The sequence below is a fragment of the Saccopteryx leptura genome, chromosome 2 (genome assembly GCF_036850995.1).
Source record: "Saccopteryx leptura isolate mSacLep1 chromosome 2, mSacLep1_pri_phased_curated, whole genome shotgun sequence".
NCBI classification, from domain to species: domain Eukaryota; kingdom Metazoa; phylum Chordata; class Mammalia; order Chiroptera; family Emballonuridae; genus Saccopteryx; species Saccopteryx leptura.
The window spans coordinates 325,034,269-325,051,518 of NC_089504.1; the positions used below are offsets into that span (position 1 = coordinate 325,034,269).

Sequence of the window (17,250 nt, forward strand, 5' to 3'; positions counted from 1 at the left end):
AACCCAAAATTCTGTGCATTTCATAATTGTTAGATATAAATTACAAAATAGTTGTAAGCCACACTGGAACTAGAATATAAATAAGTACCTTAGAAAATAACATGGTGAGCCTTTCCCCCACTATTTTGTTTTAATAATATGAAAAGATGAGAGTATACCAACTTTGTAAGGTAACTTTGTTCAATAAGTTTTATATTGAGCATGGCTGTCAAAAAAATTTTTTAAAGATTTTTATTAATTGATTTTTGAAATATAAGAGAGGGAAAATGTGGGTGGAGGGAGCAGGAAGTATCAACTCATAGTAGTTGCTTCTTGTATATGCATTGACCAGGCAAGCCCAGGGTTTTAACAGGTAACCTCAGCATTCCAGGTTAACACTTTATTCAACTGCATCACCACACATCAGGTGGCTGTCAAAATTTTAACTTTGTAAATTCCCAGGATATATATAGATCTGTTTATAATATAATTTTCAAGATGGAAGAAATTACTAATAGGATACTTCTTATGTTTGATGATGCTTTTTTTTATCCATATAGTTAGACTATATAAACTATACTTATTTTAACACACTGAGAATTATTAAATAATTTTTCACTTTATCTTTAGGCTTGTGTTGTAAAACGTGAATTTAAGAAGGCAGAACAGTTAATTAAACATGCGGTGTATTTGGCACGGTAGGTGATTATTAAAAATACAATTTCAAATTATCTGTCTCTACTTTATATCCTAATCATTTTGTATCTTTTTATAGAGATCATTTTGGATCCAAGCACCCAAAATATTCTGATACACTGCTAGATTATGGATTCTACTTACTCAACGTAGATAATATCTGTCAGTCTGTTGCAATTTATCAGGTATGTTAATAGTTAAACATTTTACATTTTTTTCTTTCAATGTAAATTGATTTGCTGACCTATACTTGTTTGCAATGTATAAAGTACTCTAAAAACATAACTTTCTAAGCCCTTCCTCATATATAGCACACCATTATTTTACTAAAAATATCAAGAAAACTTAAAAATTAATGTTTAAGGAATTAAAGAGAATCATACAGGAAAAGCCTTATTGGATTGTGGGCTCATATTGAAGAGTTCTCTTCCATTTTTATGTGTCCAGATGATGGCTTGTCTGTGTTGTTGATTTAGCACAAGTATTATAACTAACTTTGTAATATCAAGTAGGGTCAGTAGCAGTTACTATAGGCCTTATCTGAGTCATTCTCAAGTAAAGGATATGTTATGCCATTGTTCTGGACAAGGTATCCTTGATTTTATAGTTTACTTGTGAAGAGGGACAGAGAGAAAAACACTGATGGGATTCTCAAGATATGAATGGTTTTTATTTTTAAGCATTGCCTTCTGAGTCATCTCATCTTTAGAAAATCAACCTTTAGGAATCTTTTATGTTCTATCGTGTTTTAAATACAGCAGGACTTTTCCTTCAAAACTGAAGGGATTGAGTATATAGAATATAGATTTAAATTACTAGGATGCTTAATTAACTGGATAGTGGTTTCTAAGGACATATAGTATTATCAGTTATTTTGATGACTCTTTCAGGCAGCCCTTGACATTCGGCAGTCAGTGTTTGGTGGCAAAAATATCCATGTAGCAACAGCTCATGAAGACTTGGCTTATTCTTCATATGTTCACCAGTATAGCTCTGGGAAATTTGACAATGCACTGTAAGTTCCATGTTTTGTTTTTATTGAAGAATTAAATGCTGTTGCTATTGTTTTGTTTTTCCTAATACAATAATTTTTAATGTAGATTATAGATTAATTTTGTCTTGGTGGAGCTTTAACATGTTGCTAAAAATATTCTTGACATATTTTAAAACAGTAACTATAAGCCATTCATTTGGAGTTTATGTGGTTTAATATTGAGTCTTGTATATCTTCATATAGAATGTAACTTATCTTTTTTGTGTGTGTGTGTTACAGAGACAGATAGACAGATAGGGACAGACAGGAAAGGAGAGAGATGAGAAGCATCAATTCTTTTGTTGTGGCACCTTTGTTGGTCACTGATTGCTTTCTCATATGTGCCTTGACCAGGGGGCTACATCAGACCAGGTGACCCCTTGCTGAAGCCAGTGACCTTGGGCTCAAGCTGGTGAGCCTTGCTCAAACCAGATGAGCCTATGCTCAAGTCAGCAACGTCGGGGTTTCAAACCTGGGTCCTTCATGTCCCAGTCCGATGCTCTATTCACTGCGCCACTGCCTGATCAGGCAGAATGTAACTTATCTTTTGAATATTTACTTTAATAATAATTTTTCTTTGAGTAATACAGTAGTAGCTTCTGGCTAAATGGCAGGCTTAACCTAAAAATTTCTTGCTCAAGACACAGAAATACTGCATAAAACAATTATCCTTTTTAGTTTTTGTTTTGTTTTGTTTTTGTTTTTAGGTTTTTCATTGATTTGAGAGAGAAAGGGAGGGGGTTGGAAGGGAGAGAGAGAAAGAGAAGCATCAACTCGTTCCACATAGTTGTCCCATTTTGTTGTGCACTCATTGATTGCTTCTTATACATGCCCTCACCGGGGATCAAACCCATGACCTCAGCAGACTGGGATGACATGCTATCTATTGAGCCACCAGGCAAGGGCCAACAAGTATCTTATTTTTTTATTTTTTTTTTCCGAAGTTAGAAGCGGGGAGGCAGTCAGACAGACTCCCACATGCACCCGACCAGGATCCACCCAGCATGCCCACCAGGGGGCAATGCTCTGTCCATCTGGATTATTGCTCCATTGCACTGGAGCCATCCTGGTACCTGAGGCAGAGGCCATGGAGCCATCTTCATCGCCCGGGCCAGCTTTGCTCCAGTGGAGCCTTGGCTGTGGGAGGGGAAGAGAGAGATAAAGGTGAGGGGGAAAGGTGGAGAAGCAGATGGGCACTTCTCCTGTGTGCCCTGACTGGGAATCGAACCCAGGACTTCCACATGCCAGGCTGATGCTCTACACTGAGCCAACCAGCCAGGGCCCCAACAAGTATCTTTTAAAATGTATACAACTATCTTGCAAAAGAGAGAGGAAATCTTCACAGGCCAATAATGACCAACATCCAACCTATGTGTAACTGCTCTGGGGTGGTAGGAAAGCTTACAAGTTTCTATAATGTTGGTTGAACCAACACTCCTGGGTTTAAGAGACAAAGCATTTAATCCACAGAAAGCTGTGAGTTAGACTGAACCCCACACAGGAAGCCAGGATCCGGGTTACCCCTCAGGGGAAGAGTAGAGTAGGGAGGAAAATTGTGTATTGGCAAGAGAGATGACAGGGAAACCTCCAGACATGTAGCACTCTTGTGTTTGGCAATCATGCATGCAGAAAACCCCAAACTGAGAAAAAGATTGAAAGGCACTCTGATACAATTTTATGGGGTACCTTTCAGGAGAAAATATAAAACTCTTAGAAATAATTAACCCTCAACCTAAATCATATAGACCTCCCATAGATCTAGCTCAACCTAAAATGAACCCACCATTTAAAAAAACTAAAAATAAGTAGAGAAACATTTCCTTGTGAGTGAGAGTCAGCAGACATAATGAACAAGATTAGTTCCCTAAAAATGTCATTTAAAACTTCTGGGTTTGGTTGATTTAATAAAGTATTCTTAAATGACTAAAGATATAAAATGGGTTGGCAAACTATAGCATGCAGGCAAAGTAAAGTTATTTTGGAACATAGAATGCTCCTCCACTCATGTACTGTCTGGCTGCTTTCATGTTATAACAGAGTTTGAGTAGCTGGGACAGAGTGTGTGGTCCACACAACCTGAAGTATTTGCTATCTGCCCTGGCCAGATAGTTTGGTTGCCAAGAGCATAATTTGCATATTCAGAAAACTGTTAGGCCTGTGTAACTGAAGGTAGAGGAGAGGGTTGTTTTTGAAAATGGTAGGAGAGGCCCTGGCCGGTTGGCTCAGTGGTAGGCCATTGGCCTGGCATGCAAGAGTCCTGGGTTCGATTCCCGGCCAGGGCACACAGGAGAAGCGCCCATCTGCTTCTCCACCCCTCCCCCTCTCCTTCCTCTGTGTCTCTCTCTTCCCCTCCTGCAGCCAAGGCTCCATTGGAGCAAAGTTGGCCCGGGCACTGGGGATGGCTCTATGGCCTCTGCCTCAGGTGCTAGAATGGCTCTGGATGTAACAGAGCAACACCCCAGATGGGCAGAGCATCACCCCCTGATGGGCATGCCGGGTGGATCCCGGTCGGGTGCATGCGGGAGTCTGTCTGACTGCCTCCCCGTTTCCAACTTCAGAAAAATACAAAAAAAAGAAAAAGAAAAGAAAATGGTAGGAGATGACGTTAGAGTCGTAGCCCAGTAAAAGATGGTTTTGAACCTTGTAGGCTTTAATGACAACCTCACAGTTTTTTCTGAGGGAGATGGAAATCCATTGGATATTAAAATTTCATTTCACAAGCAGATGAAATTTTAATTGAATGAAAAACTTGTTCTTTACACAGATAGTATTAGAAATTCTATCAGTAGTGTTTTTTTAAATGCCTAAGCCAATTGTAACTGAAAAGAAATATCAGAATATATTTATCTGTGTTGCTCATTTCTGTTTAAATGGTAAACTGAAGGTTTTATTTTGATAACCCATTGTTGAAGGGAGGGAGGGGAAGAAGGCGCCTGAGAGGGAAGGGGGACGGGAGAAAGAAATGCCAGAATGTATCTATCTGTATTGCAGATTTCATGCAGAAAGAGCTATTGGTATCATTACCCACATCCTACCTGAAGATCATCTTCTTTTGGCTTCTTCAAAGAGGGTGAAAGGTACCCTTTGTAATTCAGTCTCCAGTATCTATCTATTTATTTATTTATCTCTCTATCTATCTATTTTTTTTAGATTGCTTTAGCTGTCAATTTTTTTTTTTCCTTTTTTCCGCTGCCAGTTTTAATAGATTTCTATGTCTGGTCCCTGATAGTTTTTAATTGGTGACATATAGTTGTTATTTCGTCAGAGGTAGTCCTTAGAATTAGACTATACAGTACCTTTATATTACTAAGATAAACTGATTGACTGATTTAAAGTATTTGCCTGCAACTTTACATAAGAATTTCTAGTGGTTTGTAATGAAAGGCTTTTTGCCTCTCTCATATAACATTATTAATAAGAAAGAATGTCTATGTCTTCCCTCTCTCCTTCCATTTACATGCATTCATTCATGTGTAACACAAATGATTATTGCACAGTAACATGGATAACAAACTGAAGATGGGTTTTTCACATACCTTCAGTTTCATAGTGCAGAACTCTGAAACTCAGCTACATACCACATTATCTTTAATGTTGCAACACTCTTAAATACTTTTTTTTTTAACTTTCCCTATAATCACTATCAAGTTTCTTTCATTTAAAGTATTTATTTTGCTAGTATAATTGAGTCACTCATGTGGTAACTTCATGAATGCTGGATAAATTTTATTTTATTTTTTTTGTATTTTTCTGAAGTTGGAAACAGGGAGGCAGTCAGACAGACTCCAGCATGCGCCCGACCGGGATCCACCCAGCTTGCCCACCAGGGGGCAATGCTCTGCCCATCTGGGGCATCGCTCTGTTGCAACCAGAGCCTCTCTAGCGCCTGAAGCAGAGGCCACAGAGCCATTCTCAGTGCCTGGGCCAACTTTGCTCCAATGGAGCCTTGACTGCGGGAGGGGAAGAGAGAAACAGAGAGGAAGGAGAGGGGGAGGGGTGGAGAAGCAGATGGGTGCTTCTCCTGTGTGCCCTGACTGGGAATCGAACCCAGGACTCCTGCATGCCATGCCAACGCTCTACCACTGAGTCAATCGGCCAGGGCTAATGCTGGATAAATTTAACCTTACTTGTGGAACTGGTTTTATTTTTCCCTCCTGTTTGCAATTTTAAAATTACACAAGTAATACATGATCAGTGTCAAAAAAGTAAAAGTTAGATAGGAAAGAGAAAAAAAACAAAGTCACTCAAAATCCCACCAATCCAGAATCAACATTTTGGTGAGATTTTCTTAGACTTTTTCTTTCAATAATGATATAAGTTTTTTCTTAGTTTTAGAATCTGCTTTTTTCACTTAGTATATTATGAACATATTTTCATACCAGTACATGTAGGTATATATCCTTTTCTCCCATATTTTTAAACTCATTTCTGTTTTTGGACCTTTTTACTATTTTTAACCTTTTGTTCTTTAAAAATGCTGTACTGAACTAAATTTCTTACTTTTTTACACATGGACAAGTTTCCTACAAATAAAATTACCTGATAAAAGACTGTAGTTTTAAGACTTTAAGTGAAATTTGGAAACCTCTAATGTGACTTGAAATTGAACTATCTTCTTGCCTGATTTGGTTGGTCATGTGAGTAAGAGGAAACCAGTTCTTTTTATTGTATTTATTTAGTTAAAGGTTATATTTTATAAAAGTATAGTTTCAAATTTTTTAATTGTGCTTAGGTTCTTGACAGTTTCATAACTTAAACTTTTTTGCCTTTTCCTTTTTATTTCCTTTATAAAACAAATTCACATCAGCAAATATAACAGTTTGTCTAGTACAACATAAATTCTGCAGAATAATTTGACATGCACCGTTTTTCTTGAATTTAAAATTCATTATATTATGCAAAATAGAAATGACCCCCCCAAACTGTATATTTTCGGTAAAGTGTAATACTTTCTTTGCCAGTTTTAAACCATATTTACATATAAATTATGCAACAAACATTTATAGAATTTAATTATAAATTATATGCTCAAATTAGCTATGATAGATGGTTTGGAAGTGAACTAATTTCATTGCTTTCTTATTCAGCACTTATTTTAGAGGAGATTGCAATTGACTGTCATAATAAAGAAACTGAACAGAGGCTGCTTCAAGAAGCTCATGATCTGCACCTATCTTCACTCCAGCTAGCTAAAAAAGCTTTTGGGGAATTTAATGTACAGACTGCAAAACACTATGGAAACCTTGGAAGACTTTATCAGTCTATGAGAAAATTTAAGGTAGAAGCATGTTTTATTATAGTTTTCTTTCTCTAAATAATTTTAAGTAATAAAGTATAATTTTAAATACTATATCTTCAGTAATCTTAAATAATAAAGAGTACATTTTAGTCCTTCCTTATTTCACTAAAAATTAAGAAAATATCTAGTATAAAAGAACATAGTCAAAATAAAAATAAATTTCAAAAATTCAGACCATGGAAAAATAAAAAGCATATCAAACCATGAGGGCTAATATACTTGTTGTAGTTACTTAAATATAGTTCTTAGGTAGATTAAGTATACAGCACATAGTAGAATGCCTGGCACATAGTAGGTATGCAAGAAATGGCTGTATTACAAGTATTTTTTTTTTTTTGTATTTTTTCTGAAGCTTGAAACGGGGAGAGACAGACAGACTCCCGCATGTGCCCGACCGGAATCCACCCGGCACGCCCACCAGGGGGCGATGCTCTGCCCCTCCGGGGCGTCGCTCTGCGGCGACCAGAGCCACTCTAGCGCCTGGGGCAGAGGCCAAGGAGCCATTCCCAGCGCCCGGGCCATCTTTGCTCCAATGGAGCCTCGGCTTCAGGAGGGGAAGAGAGAGACAGAGAGGAAGGAGAGGGGGAGGGGTGGAGAAGCAGATGGGCGCTTCTCCTATGTGCCCTGGCCGGGAATCGAACCCGGGACCTCTGCACGCCAGGCTGACGCTCTACCACTGAGCCAACCGGCTAGGGCCTTTTTTTTTTTTTAGTGAGAGAGAGGGGGCAGACAAGACAGGAAGGGAGGGAGATGAGAAGCATCAGCTCATAGTCATGGCACTTTAGTTGTTCATTGATTGCTTTTTCATGTGTCCCTTGACTGGAGGGCTCCAGCTGAGTCAGTGAATCCTTGCTCAAGCCAGTGACCTTGGGGTCATGTCTATGATCCCATGCTCAAGCTAGCAACCTCCGTCGGGGTTTCAAACCTGGGTCCTCAGCATCCCAGGCTGATGCACTATCCACTGCACCACTGCCTGGCTAGGCTTATTATATGATTGATTTTAGAGAGAGAGGGAGGGAGTAAGAGAGAAAAAAAGAGAGACAGACAAAAACATTGATCTGTTCATTTATGTGCCCTGACTGGGGAGCAAACCCACAACCTTCACATTCCGGATGATGCTTTCACCAACTGAGCTATCTGGCCAGGCCTAGCAAGTATGCTTAATTGTAGCAGTAAAAATTTACTGAATTTAAGTTCCCTTTTAGAATTTGGGGTTATAAATTTTTAATAATGTTTATTTTAGGGTTGCAATGAGGAAAGGATGAGAAGAGCTGCCTAAGACATTTATTTTTACCTAAAGCTCCATCTACTTGTCTTTGAATTAATCCAACCTAAATTGTCAGAATAAAAATTGTAAATACTCCAAAAACTAAAGAGTACTTATGATTAAATTAACATACTATAGTATGGAGTTTGAAGCTTCATGATGTTCAGTTAAATTTTAGAGTGTGTTAACTGAAATAAATAATTTTTATTTTCTAATGTTAATTTCTTCTAACAACTTTTTATGACCAGGACAAGTTTTCTCTTGTCATTTTTGGCATAGAAGGCTATTACTATCATCAGGCTATATACATAGCTTCCCATTGGTAACTTTTGGAAAAGTATAGCATATTCTTTGATCTGATTACCTTATGCCATCCATGAGATGTGTTTGGCATTTAGAAGAATCTTGCTCATTGGATAACAGTTGTTGACATAAGAAGAAAAAGTGCAGCCCTGGCCAGTTGGCGCAGTGGTAGAGCGTCGGCCCAGCGTGTGGAAGTCCCTGGTTCAATTCCTGGTCAGGGTACACAGGAGAAGCAACCAGCTGCTTCCTCATCCCTCTTTCTCCCCTGTCTCTGTCACCCCTCTCTCTCCACTCTCTCTCTCCCACTTCTCTCCACCCCCTCTTTCCCCCCCCTTTTTCTCTTTCCTATCTCTCATCTCTCTTCCCTTCCCACAACCATGGCTCAAATGGTTTGAGCAAGTTGGCCCTGGGCGCTGAGGATGGCTCCATGGCCTCACCTCAGACTTAAAATAGCTCAGTTGCTGAGCAATGGAGCAGCGGCCCCAGGTGGGTAGAGCATCACCCAGTAAGGGGCTTGCAGGGTGGATTTCAGGTTGGGGTACCTGCTGGAGTCTGTCTCTGCCTCCCTAATTCTCACTTAATTAAAAAAAAAGGCCTGGCCTGTGGTGGTGCAGTGGATAAAGCATCAACCTGGAATGCTGTGGTCCCCAGTTTGAAATCCTGAGCTTACCTGGTCAAGGCACATATGGGAGTTGATGCTTCCTATTCCTCCCCCTTCACTCTCTCTCTTTCCTACCTAAAATGAATAAGTAAAATAAGTGCAATCTAATGGTTTGTATGGCTTAATGATTTTTTTCAGGAAGCTGAAGAAATGCACATCAAAGCAATTCAGATTAAAGAGCAACTTCTTGGTCAAGAAGATTATGAAGTAGCCCTTTCAGTGGGACATCTGGCTTCTTTATATAACTATGACATGAATCAGTATGAAAACGCTGAGAAGCTTTATTTGCGCTCTATAGCAATTGGTATGTTATTTTTAAATTTTCTTGGTCAATTGATTAGAGATCAACATGTCCTCCATATCATATAAGGGAAGTGTTATTACTAAGATGTAAATGAGTTTGGATCTGCGAAGTATTTCTAGGAACCACCCCAAAATCATCTGGGACATATTGCTAAACATGATTTGATGATGAAACTGGTATAAAGAAGTATGAAATGGTGTCAAGTATAGGTGAAAGGAGTTATTTAAAACTATGTAATTATTACTCTCTTTATTCTCCTGGATTTAACATCATAGCTCAGGTTTACCTGTTTTTTAACTTGATATTAAGGGACTCAAGTAACATTTTGTGTTGTTGTTTTTTTTTAAGCAAGAGAGAGAGTTGCAGACAGGGATGGATAGAAAGGAAGGGAGAGAAATGAGAAGCATCAACTCATAGTTGTGGCACTTTAGTTGTTCATTGATTGCTTTCTCATATTTGCCTTAACTGGGGGGCTCCAGCAAGCCCCCTTGACAAGCCAGCAACCATGGGGTCATGTCCATGAATTATAAAAATCATCTATGTTATTCTAGATCACTATTGCTTATTTATTTTTGTCTATTACTATATTATTAGATGAATATATCAATTTTTATCCATTCTGCTGTTAATGTATATTTCAAATATTTGGACTGTTGCCAGTTTGGACTTCTGTATCACAAAATAAGATACTGTAATCATTATTTATGTTGTGACTTAAAACTCTTCCCCATTTTTGTATAGAATTATCTATCTTATTGGTTTGTAGAAGTTTTTTATATACATAATATGGATATAACAAGCTCTTTGTTGGTTGTATGTGTTACAGATAACTCTCACTTTACTGCTTGTTTTTAATGGTGTCTTTCTAAGAACAAAAGTTTTAGATTATAATGTAATTAAATATATTGGTCACTTATGATGAGCACTTTTTGTACTCCAAAGTCATGAAGATATTCTTTAGAAGATTATCTTCTGGAAACTTGATTTTTCCACGTGCATTTAGATTTACAGTCCTGAAATTGATTTTTGTTTATGATGTGAGGTAGGAGATCAAGTCTCTTCCTTTTTTTGTTTTTTTTTGTTGTTGTTCTCATGTGGATATATAGTTGACCCAGAATTAATTTTACAGAAGACTGTCCTTTAACCCCTCTGCTGTGCTACCTTTGTCATAAATCATGTATCTGTGTATATGTGGATTCCCATTATCCATAATATTTTGACTTGCTCAACCCTAAAATATGCATCAAGTAGTTTTAGAATTTTTAACCGATAGTACTATGAAAAACAAACCTCCTACTTAGTGTCCAGTCTTTGTTTATAGCTTTCTCTGTCTTTAGCATGAAGGGGTATACACAAAATACTTTGAAATTTACTTGGGTTATTACTTTTCTCCTCCACCCCACCTGGTCAGTGAAGTAATTCACTTGAAATATAATTAGGTTAACTTAATTTGTTTATGTTTATATAACATTTCCCCATCTTTATTTACTTTGTTAATTTTATTTTTTAGCACACGTTTAACACAATCAAACATGGTGGTCGGGGGAGACGATGTTAATCAGCGTAACAATAACCCACAACATTCAGTCTAACTTAATTTTTTTTGAGTATGTGAAATATAAGGCATGTTCATCAATGTGTGGTTTACCATCATTTTTTTACTCACTTCTCACCCTTTATGGGTAACCAGTCTCATTAGTTTCTCACTGTCCCTTTCTGTGTATCTTTTTCACAAATGTTTACATACATACTTTATTTTCCCTTTCTTATACAAAGATAGCATACTATAGGTACTTTTGTACTTTGCTCCTCTTTTTTTTAACTTAACCATCTACCCTGTAATTCACTCACTCAGTGTTACTTCATAGAGAGCTAAGGGGTTCCTCCTTTGTGTGCAGCAGATGCATGATATAACATTGAATGGATATACTATTGTTGATTGACCCTTTTGCCTATTTATTTTCATTTGTTTCTAATATTTTGTGCTCATAAGAATGCTACAATATTAGCCTTGTGAGGTTTTTCTATTGGAGGTGCTGCTTTTCTTCTTTACTTTTAGATTTCATCATATCAGCCGGCTAAATTATGAAATTTTATTCTGGTGAAGCCAACTGCTTTAAACAAACTTTTCTAAGAGTCTTAGAGATGGCTTATGGGTAGGACTGGGTTCCTGAGTACTGATGCAAAAAATGAATTTATTCCTTTCAAGGGAATAAAACCAAGCCACCCTTTTAAAAGAACTGAACTTGTGTTGTCTTATAGAAACCATGTTATTTCATTATTTGAGCTTTCTCCCTCTCCCCCCCCCCTTTTTTTTTGTTCAGGGAAGAAACTTTTTGGCGAAGGCTACAGTGGACTAGAATATGATTACCGAGGTCTCATTAAACTTTACAATTCCATTGGAAATTATGAAAAAGTGTTTGAATATCACAATGTTCTGTCTAACTGGAACCGGTTGCGAGATCGACAGTATTCAGTGACCGATGCTCTTGAGGATGTCAACACCAGCCCACAGTCCACTGAAGAAGTGGTGCAGTCCTTCCTGATTTCTCAGAATGTTGAGGGACCGAGCTGCTGAGGCATGACCTCAGTTAACTAATTTACCTTTTCCCAGATTCCAGGGAATTCATACTGTGAAATCAAAACCATGTTGTTTTTTGGGGCTGGAATTTGCATTGAAACACTGGTCCAGTCCATTGACCCTATTTGGGTGATCTGTATCTTGCAGAGTGTCCGTAGGAGTAAGCATATATTCAGTTATATTCAGCATGTACCGCATGTATAAGTAGTCTGGCCCATATTTTTAACTTAGTAGAACAGACAACAGGAAATCTTTTTTTTTTTTTCTTTTTAAAAATAATTCATTTTGCAGAAAGCCTGAAAGAAAGAAAAAAAGAACCCCCAAATAAATAAAACTATTTAAGAGTTTAAGAGTTGCATTCTTATTATGTAAGGATGATTTTAACAACTTTAACATATAATTCTTCCTTGTGGAGGTATTTAATAATGTGCTGTAAAGAAATTTGATGGGGAAAATCTTTATATGCAGTATAGAAAAATTAACAGATATACTAATAGAAGAGGGATATCCTGAGTTAGGTTTGGCCACCTGACCCAGGGAAGTGGACACAACCACTCCAGAGCTCCATTCCAAGGGAAAGGCTGTCAGATTCACCGGTACTGGACCAGTGTTGATCTTAAGTAATAGAAAAGCTGATAAGCCAGCAGTTTTAACTCTTGGTTTTTCTTCCTTTTTTTTTTTTCTTTTTTTCTTTTGTTACAACAATGCAAGATGCTTTGATAGCATTTGCTGACAGGACCAGGAGGACCGAAAAAGGACCAGCCTGATGTAGAAAGGGTTAAAGGGTTATTTGGACCAGAGGCTTTAGATTATTATTTTAGCCCCTGCATTTACTTTTATCCATAGAATGATTTCTTTTAGATGTATAGTGAAAAGTGATGATGCAAAAATTATATTGATGTAATAGACACCAAATGAGGGAAATTTGGCAATTTAAGTGGCATCGCTTTAGTCAAAGTACACAAACGGCAGTGCCATAATCAAGTCTATAAACATCTGCTGCAGCCATCCCTCATTTTAAATGTTACCCTAATAATCATAATCAGTGCAGTTAACCAGTATGCTGGCCAAGAGTCATGAAATTTCTCTTGTCCAGCTGGGAATTTTAGGTTACTATATGGTTTGTGGGGATTAATAGAAAAATGATCCCCCCCCCCCCAAAATAAGCAAGTATTACAAATCTTTCATCTGTATGGTAAATAGTACAACTAGGTCATTTTATTTGAAATTCAATAGTCAAATGGGGAAAAAAAAACCTTAATATATCTATTTCACTAACTTGTCCTCATTGCATTTTTTTTAAGTCAGGTTATTTAATGTTGAGGTAATATTCAAATTTGAGCAGTATGACTTGTAGCAATCCAAGAAACAAAAAGGTCTTTGCTGTTACCTCAGTTCTTATTATAGTGGCCTATTGGGTACCTCTATAGTTAAGAATCAGGGTTTTTCCCCCCTATTTTCAGGGGTTCATGACTTGGTTTTTAGAGATTTTATTCCTGGCTAACTGCTTGGAGTAGTCTATGGGTGAATGGATGTGTGTTGAATTTTGGTTTTCTTTTAACATGCATGTTGGGGTGGGAGGGGGGAAAATCTAAACTGTTCGCCACATTCAATACAGAAACATTCATTGGAGGTTTCAGATGAATTTGATTTTAAACATTTGTTTTAACTTTCCAAATATAACCTTATTTAAAATTGTTATTTGCAGTCTTGTTAGTTATAAACCAGTTATTTTTAAGTCCCCAGAAGGGGATTGGCTGGGGGAGGTACCTAAAAAGATTATGTAAACCCAGATCCTAAGATTACAACTATGTGATTTCAAAATATAAATTTATTCATTAAATTGAATGATTTTCCTTTTAATTTCAAAAAGAGTACATCAGCACACCTGCACCTCCCTCCTCCCCAGTTAACTGCAATCTAATGCCAAGAGGCACCTCTTTATTAATTACCAAATGGTCTATTACCAAGGACTAACATTTTTAAGTTACTCAGCTCTATCCTCATGGGCCTGTATGTTTAATACCTCCAAAGATATTTTCAGGATAGGCTTTGTATACTTTTGTTGGTTATTTAGAGTCCTGTGGTATGTTTGTGGTATAGGAATGTCATGGTGAATTGTTTTTCAATAAATATTTTGAAACTTATGTTTCTATATGAAGTTTTTTTTTAATCTATATTTTTTGGTTTTGTGCACAATATAACATTTTTCTAAGATAAAATCAAGCAAATGACTTAAGGCCTCATTCAGTTTGAGCTTAATTTAGCTCACACTCAGTGATAAAGCAACATGGTATTAGGAGCCTAGGATCACAGGGTGATAATGTTATGTAGCAGCCAGCTTTATCTTAAAAAAACCATTATTGGTAGTTTTCCCTTATTAACACTACTTTAATGTCATTTTGTTCACTTTGATTTAATACAAATACTCTAGATTGTGAAAAGAGATTGCCAGATTCTGTTAATGATGTAACTTATGCAATTATTTTTTGTTCTAATGAAGAATAATACTAATCTATAGTGTAGGATTCATTCTCTTAGTAGGGATGTTTAGGATAAGTTAGAGAGGTGAATGTCACCATGATTTCTGGGGTTAAAATGTAATCTCAAAGGAGTAAAAAATAAAATTAACTTCACAATAGCTTACACAAAATTTTATCATGTGGTAAGGTCGTGTGTAAGGAAGCCGCCCTAGACCAACTTAAAGATTTTTCTGGAAGTTTAGCAAAGTAATATTAAATAAGGAGCCTTTGGTCTTAATCCTCTTTGACTTTCATTTCTTTTCTCTTATCCAGTCTTTTTCTTAAAGTTCGGTGCTACTCAGGTTGGGTGCATCAGGGAACTCTGACACTCACATGCCACACAGGGTGTCAGTCACTTCTGCATTCAGTTTAATGGAGCCCATTGCGATTTTTATGGATTCCCACAGTTGACTTGACTCAAAGCATTAGGACTCTTATTACCATGAAAACTCTGTCTCTGCTTAAGAATGAACTCACTATTGCTTCATAGCAACCCCAGTGTAGTAATTCCAGTATGCTTTCATTTTTTTTAAATACAAAGTTTGACAAAGACTTTTGTTCCTAGGCTGTTTTGGAAGAGTTCATGATACAGTGAAAATTAAGTACAGAGGCTACAACCTTATAAATAATAAGAGTTGCCATTTGGGTGGTGCTCCTTATAATGCAAACAGAATGCTCAACACGTGCCTAAAACATGAATGAAGCTTTTGGGCATACTTTTGAAAGAATCCTTTGCTAAGTAGCAGGTATAGTTAACTGCCAGTTTGTATTTTTTATTTTTCCAAACTTTGTAGCCTTGATGCTTCCAAACTGTTCTTTTTCTAGATGGCAACGTTACTACTGGGAAATTATGTATTTATAAATTAGTGCAAACTTTTAAAGAGTTTTCTTTTTGCTTTATAACAACACAGGCCCTGGCCAGGCGCTCAGTTGGTGAGAGCGTTATCCCGATACTCCAAGGTTGCAGGTTTGATCCCTGGTCAGGGCACATACAGGAATCAACCAATGACTGCATAAATAAATAGAACAACAAAGTGATGCTTCTCTCTCTCTCCCTCTCCTCCTCCCCTCTTCCTCTCTAAAATTAATCAAATTAAAAATTAACATTGTATATCTCGGCTTTGGAGAAACTCAGATCTTGCTAGGAAAAATATTTTTTAATCTGACATTTGGATTATTCTCCAGTTTGAACATTAGTAGTTGTCCACAAATCTCAGGAATGTTTTAGGCAGAAACTGGTTTTACCCTGTTGCTGATCTGAAGGAGTGTACTTTAGGATTTATTAAATAATACCCTTCTTTAATTGCAATCCTAGGTATCGATAGCATGAGTGGCCTTAGTGAGTTTAAGTGTACATTTTTTTTTCAAAAGTAAAATTTAAGATTAAAAATATATGCTATATATAGCTATCTAGAAAACTTGGTTTGTGGTGCACAAGTTAAGTGTTGGATCACTAAATAACTGTTGCAGGTACCATTTGTGTAACATTACTCATTTCTGTACATTCCTTTCATGGGAAGATATGTTGCCACGGTAACTAAAACGTCAATTTAGTTCTACTTTTATGCTGTTAATGAATGCTACATTTTATTAAATATTACCAGGTCAGTACTATTTTTATACTTTATTAAGCAACAGGGGATTTTAGTTTAATAGTTACAAAATAAAAAATGAAATAATTGAAAGCAAATTCCTGACCTTTCACATGAAAATCCCCACTAATAGTGCCACAGTAGAAATATCTAAGATTATTGGTAGATTTTTTAAGACAATTCTTCATTGTGTCCAAATAACCTTTCATTCATTCTTATCACGAACTTGTAGTGACCACCATTATTTGTAACCATTAAACCATACTAAGTATGTTTGTAACCAGCATTGTGATATATTCTGTACTTGTGTTGCTAAAAATGAACTATTGACCTAATAAATATAGTGTACCTGCATTCTTAGAGTATCTGTTTCCAGTTAGTTTGGTCACTTTTGGTTGGGACTTGGGATTATTTAAACATTGCATTCTGTAGAGAACACTGCAACAGAAACTGTTGGAACTAGAACAGAAGTGCCCAACAAAAGTAACGTATGTGGCAGAAGCGTGTGGTAACCACACTTGAAAAGGTGCTTTGGAAGAGACAAAGCAATACATTAATGCAGGTCATTTTTTTACACTTTACACATTCTTTTCCCTCATCTTTTAACTTTAAAAGGCTGAAAATGGGTGATAAGACCTGCTGAAATTCTGCTGGCCTTCCTAGTGGGGAAACCCCTGGATTTGGGGTACAATTCCAGCTCTGCCTCTGAACAGTAGGAATTTGAGATATGAACCATAAGCCTCTGTTTCATTTCCTCATATGAATGGTGGGGTCAAATTTGGTCTTTCAAAAATACCATGAAATACTGTGAATCTTAAGCACTCTTAAAAGTTACAGTAAATAAAACTGAGTCTTAAAAAATTATAAAGAAAATCAGCCTGACCTGTGGTGGTACTGTGGATAAAGCATGGACCTGGAATGCTGAGGTCACTGGTTCAAAACTGCCAGACTTGCCTGGTCAAGGCACATACGACAAGCAACTATGAGTTGATGCTTCCCGCTCCTCCCCCTGC

General features: G+C 37.0%; 1 protein-coding gene across 1 annotated transcript in view; it reads left to right on the forward strand.

Moving 5' to 3' along the window:
- The window catches only part of APPBP2 (amyloid beta precursor protein binding protein 2), a 64,318-nt gene extending 47,727 nt beyond the window's left edge, over positions 1-16,591 (forward strand). The window contains exons 7-13 of the mRNA XM_066363163.1: positions 610-677; positions 755-860; positions 1,566-1,690; positions 4,700-4,785; positions 6,796-6,986; positions 9,377-9,542; positions 11,867-16,591. Of these exons, the coding sequence (XP_066219260.1) occupies positions 610-677; positions 755-860; positions 1,566-1,690; positions 4,700-4,785; positions 6,796-6,986; positions 9,377-9,542; positions 11,867-12,120 (996 nt within the window). The 3' untranslated portion in view covers positions 12,121-16,591. The remainder of the gene's footprint in view (positions 1-609; positions 678-754; positions 861-1,565; positions 1,691-4,699; positions 4,786-6,795; positions 6,987-9,376; positions 9,543-11,866) is intronic.
- The last annotated feature ends 659 nt before the right edge of the window (positions 16,592-17,250 follow it).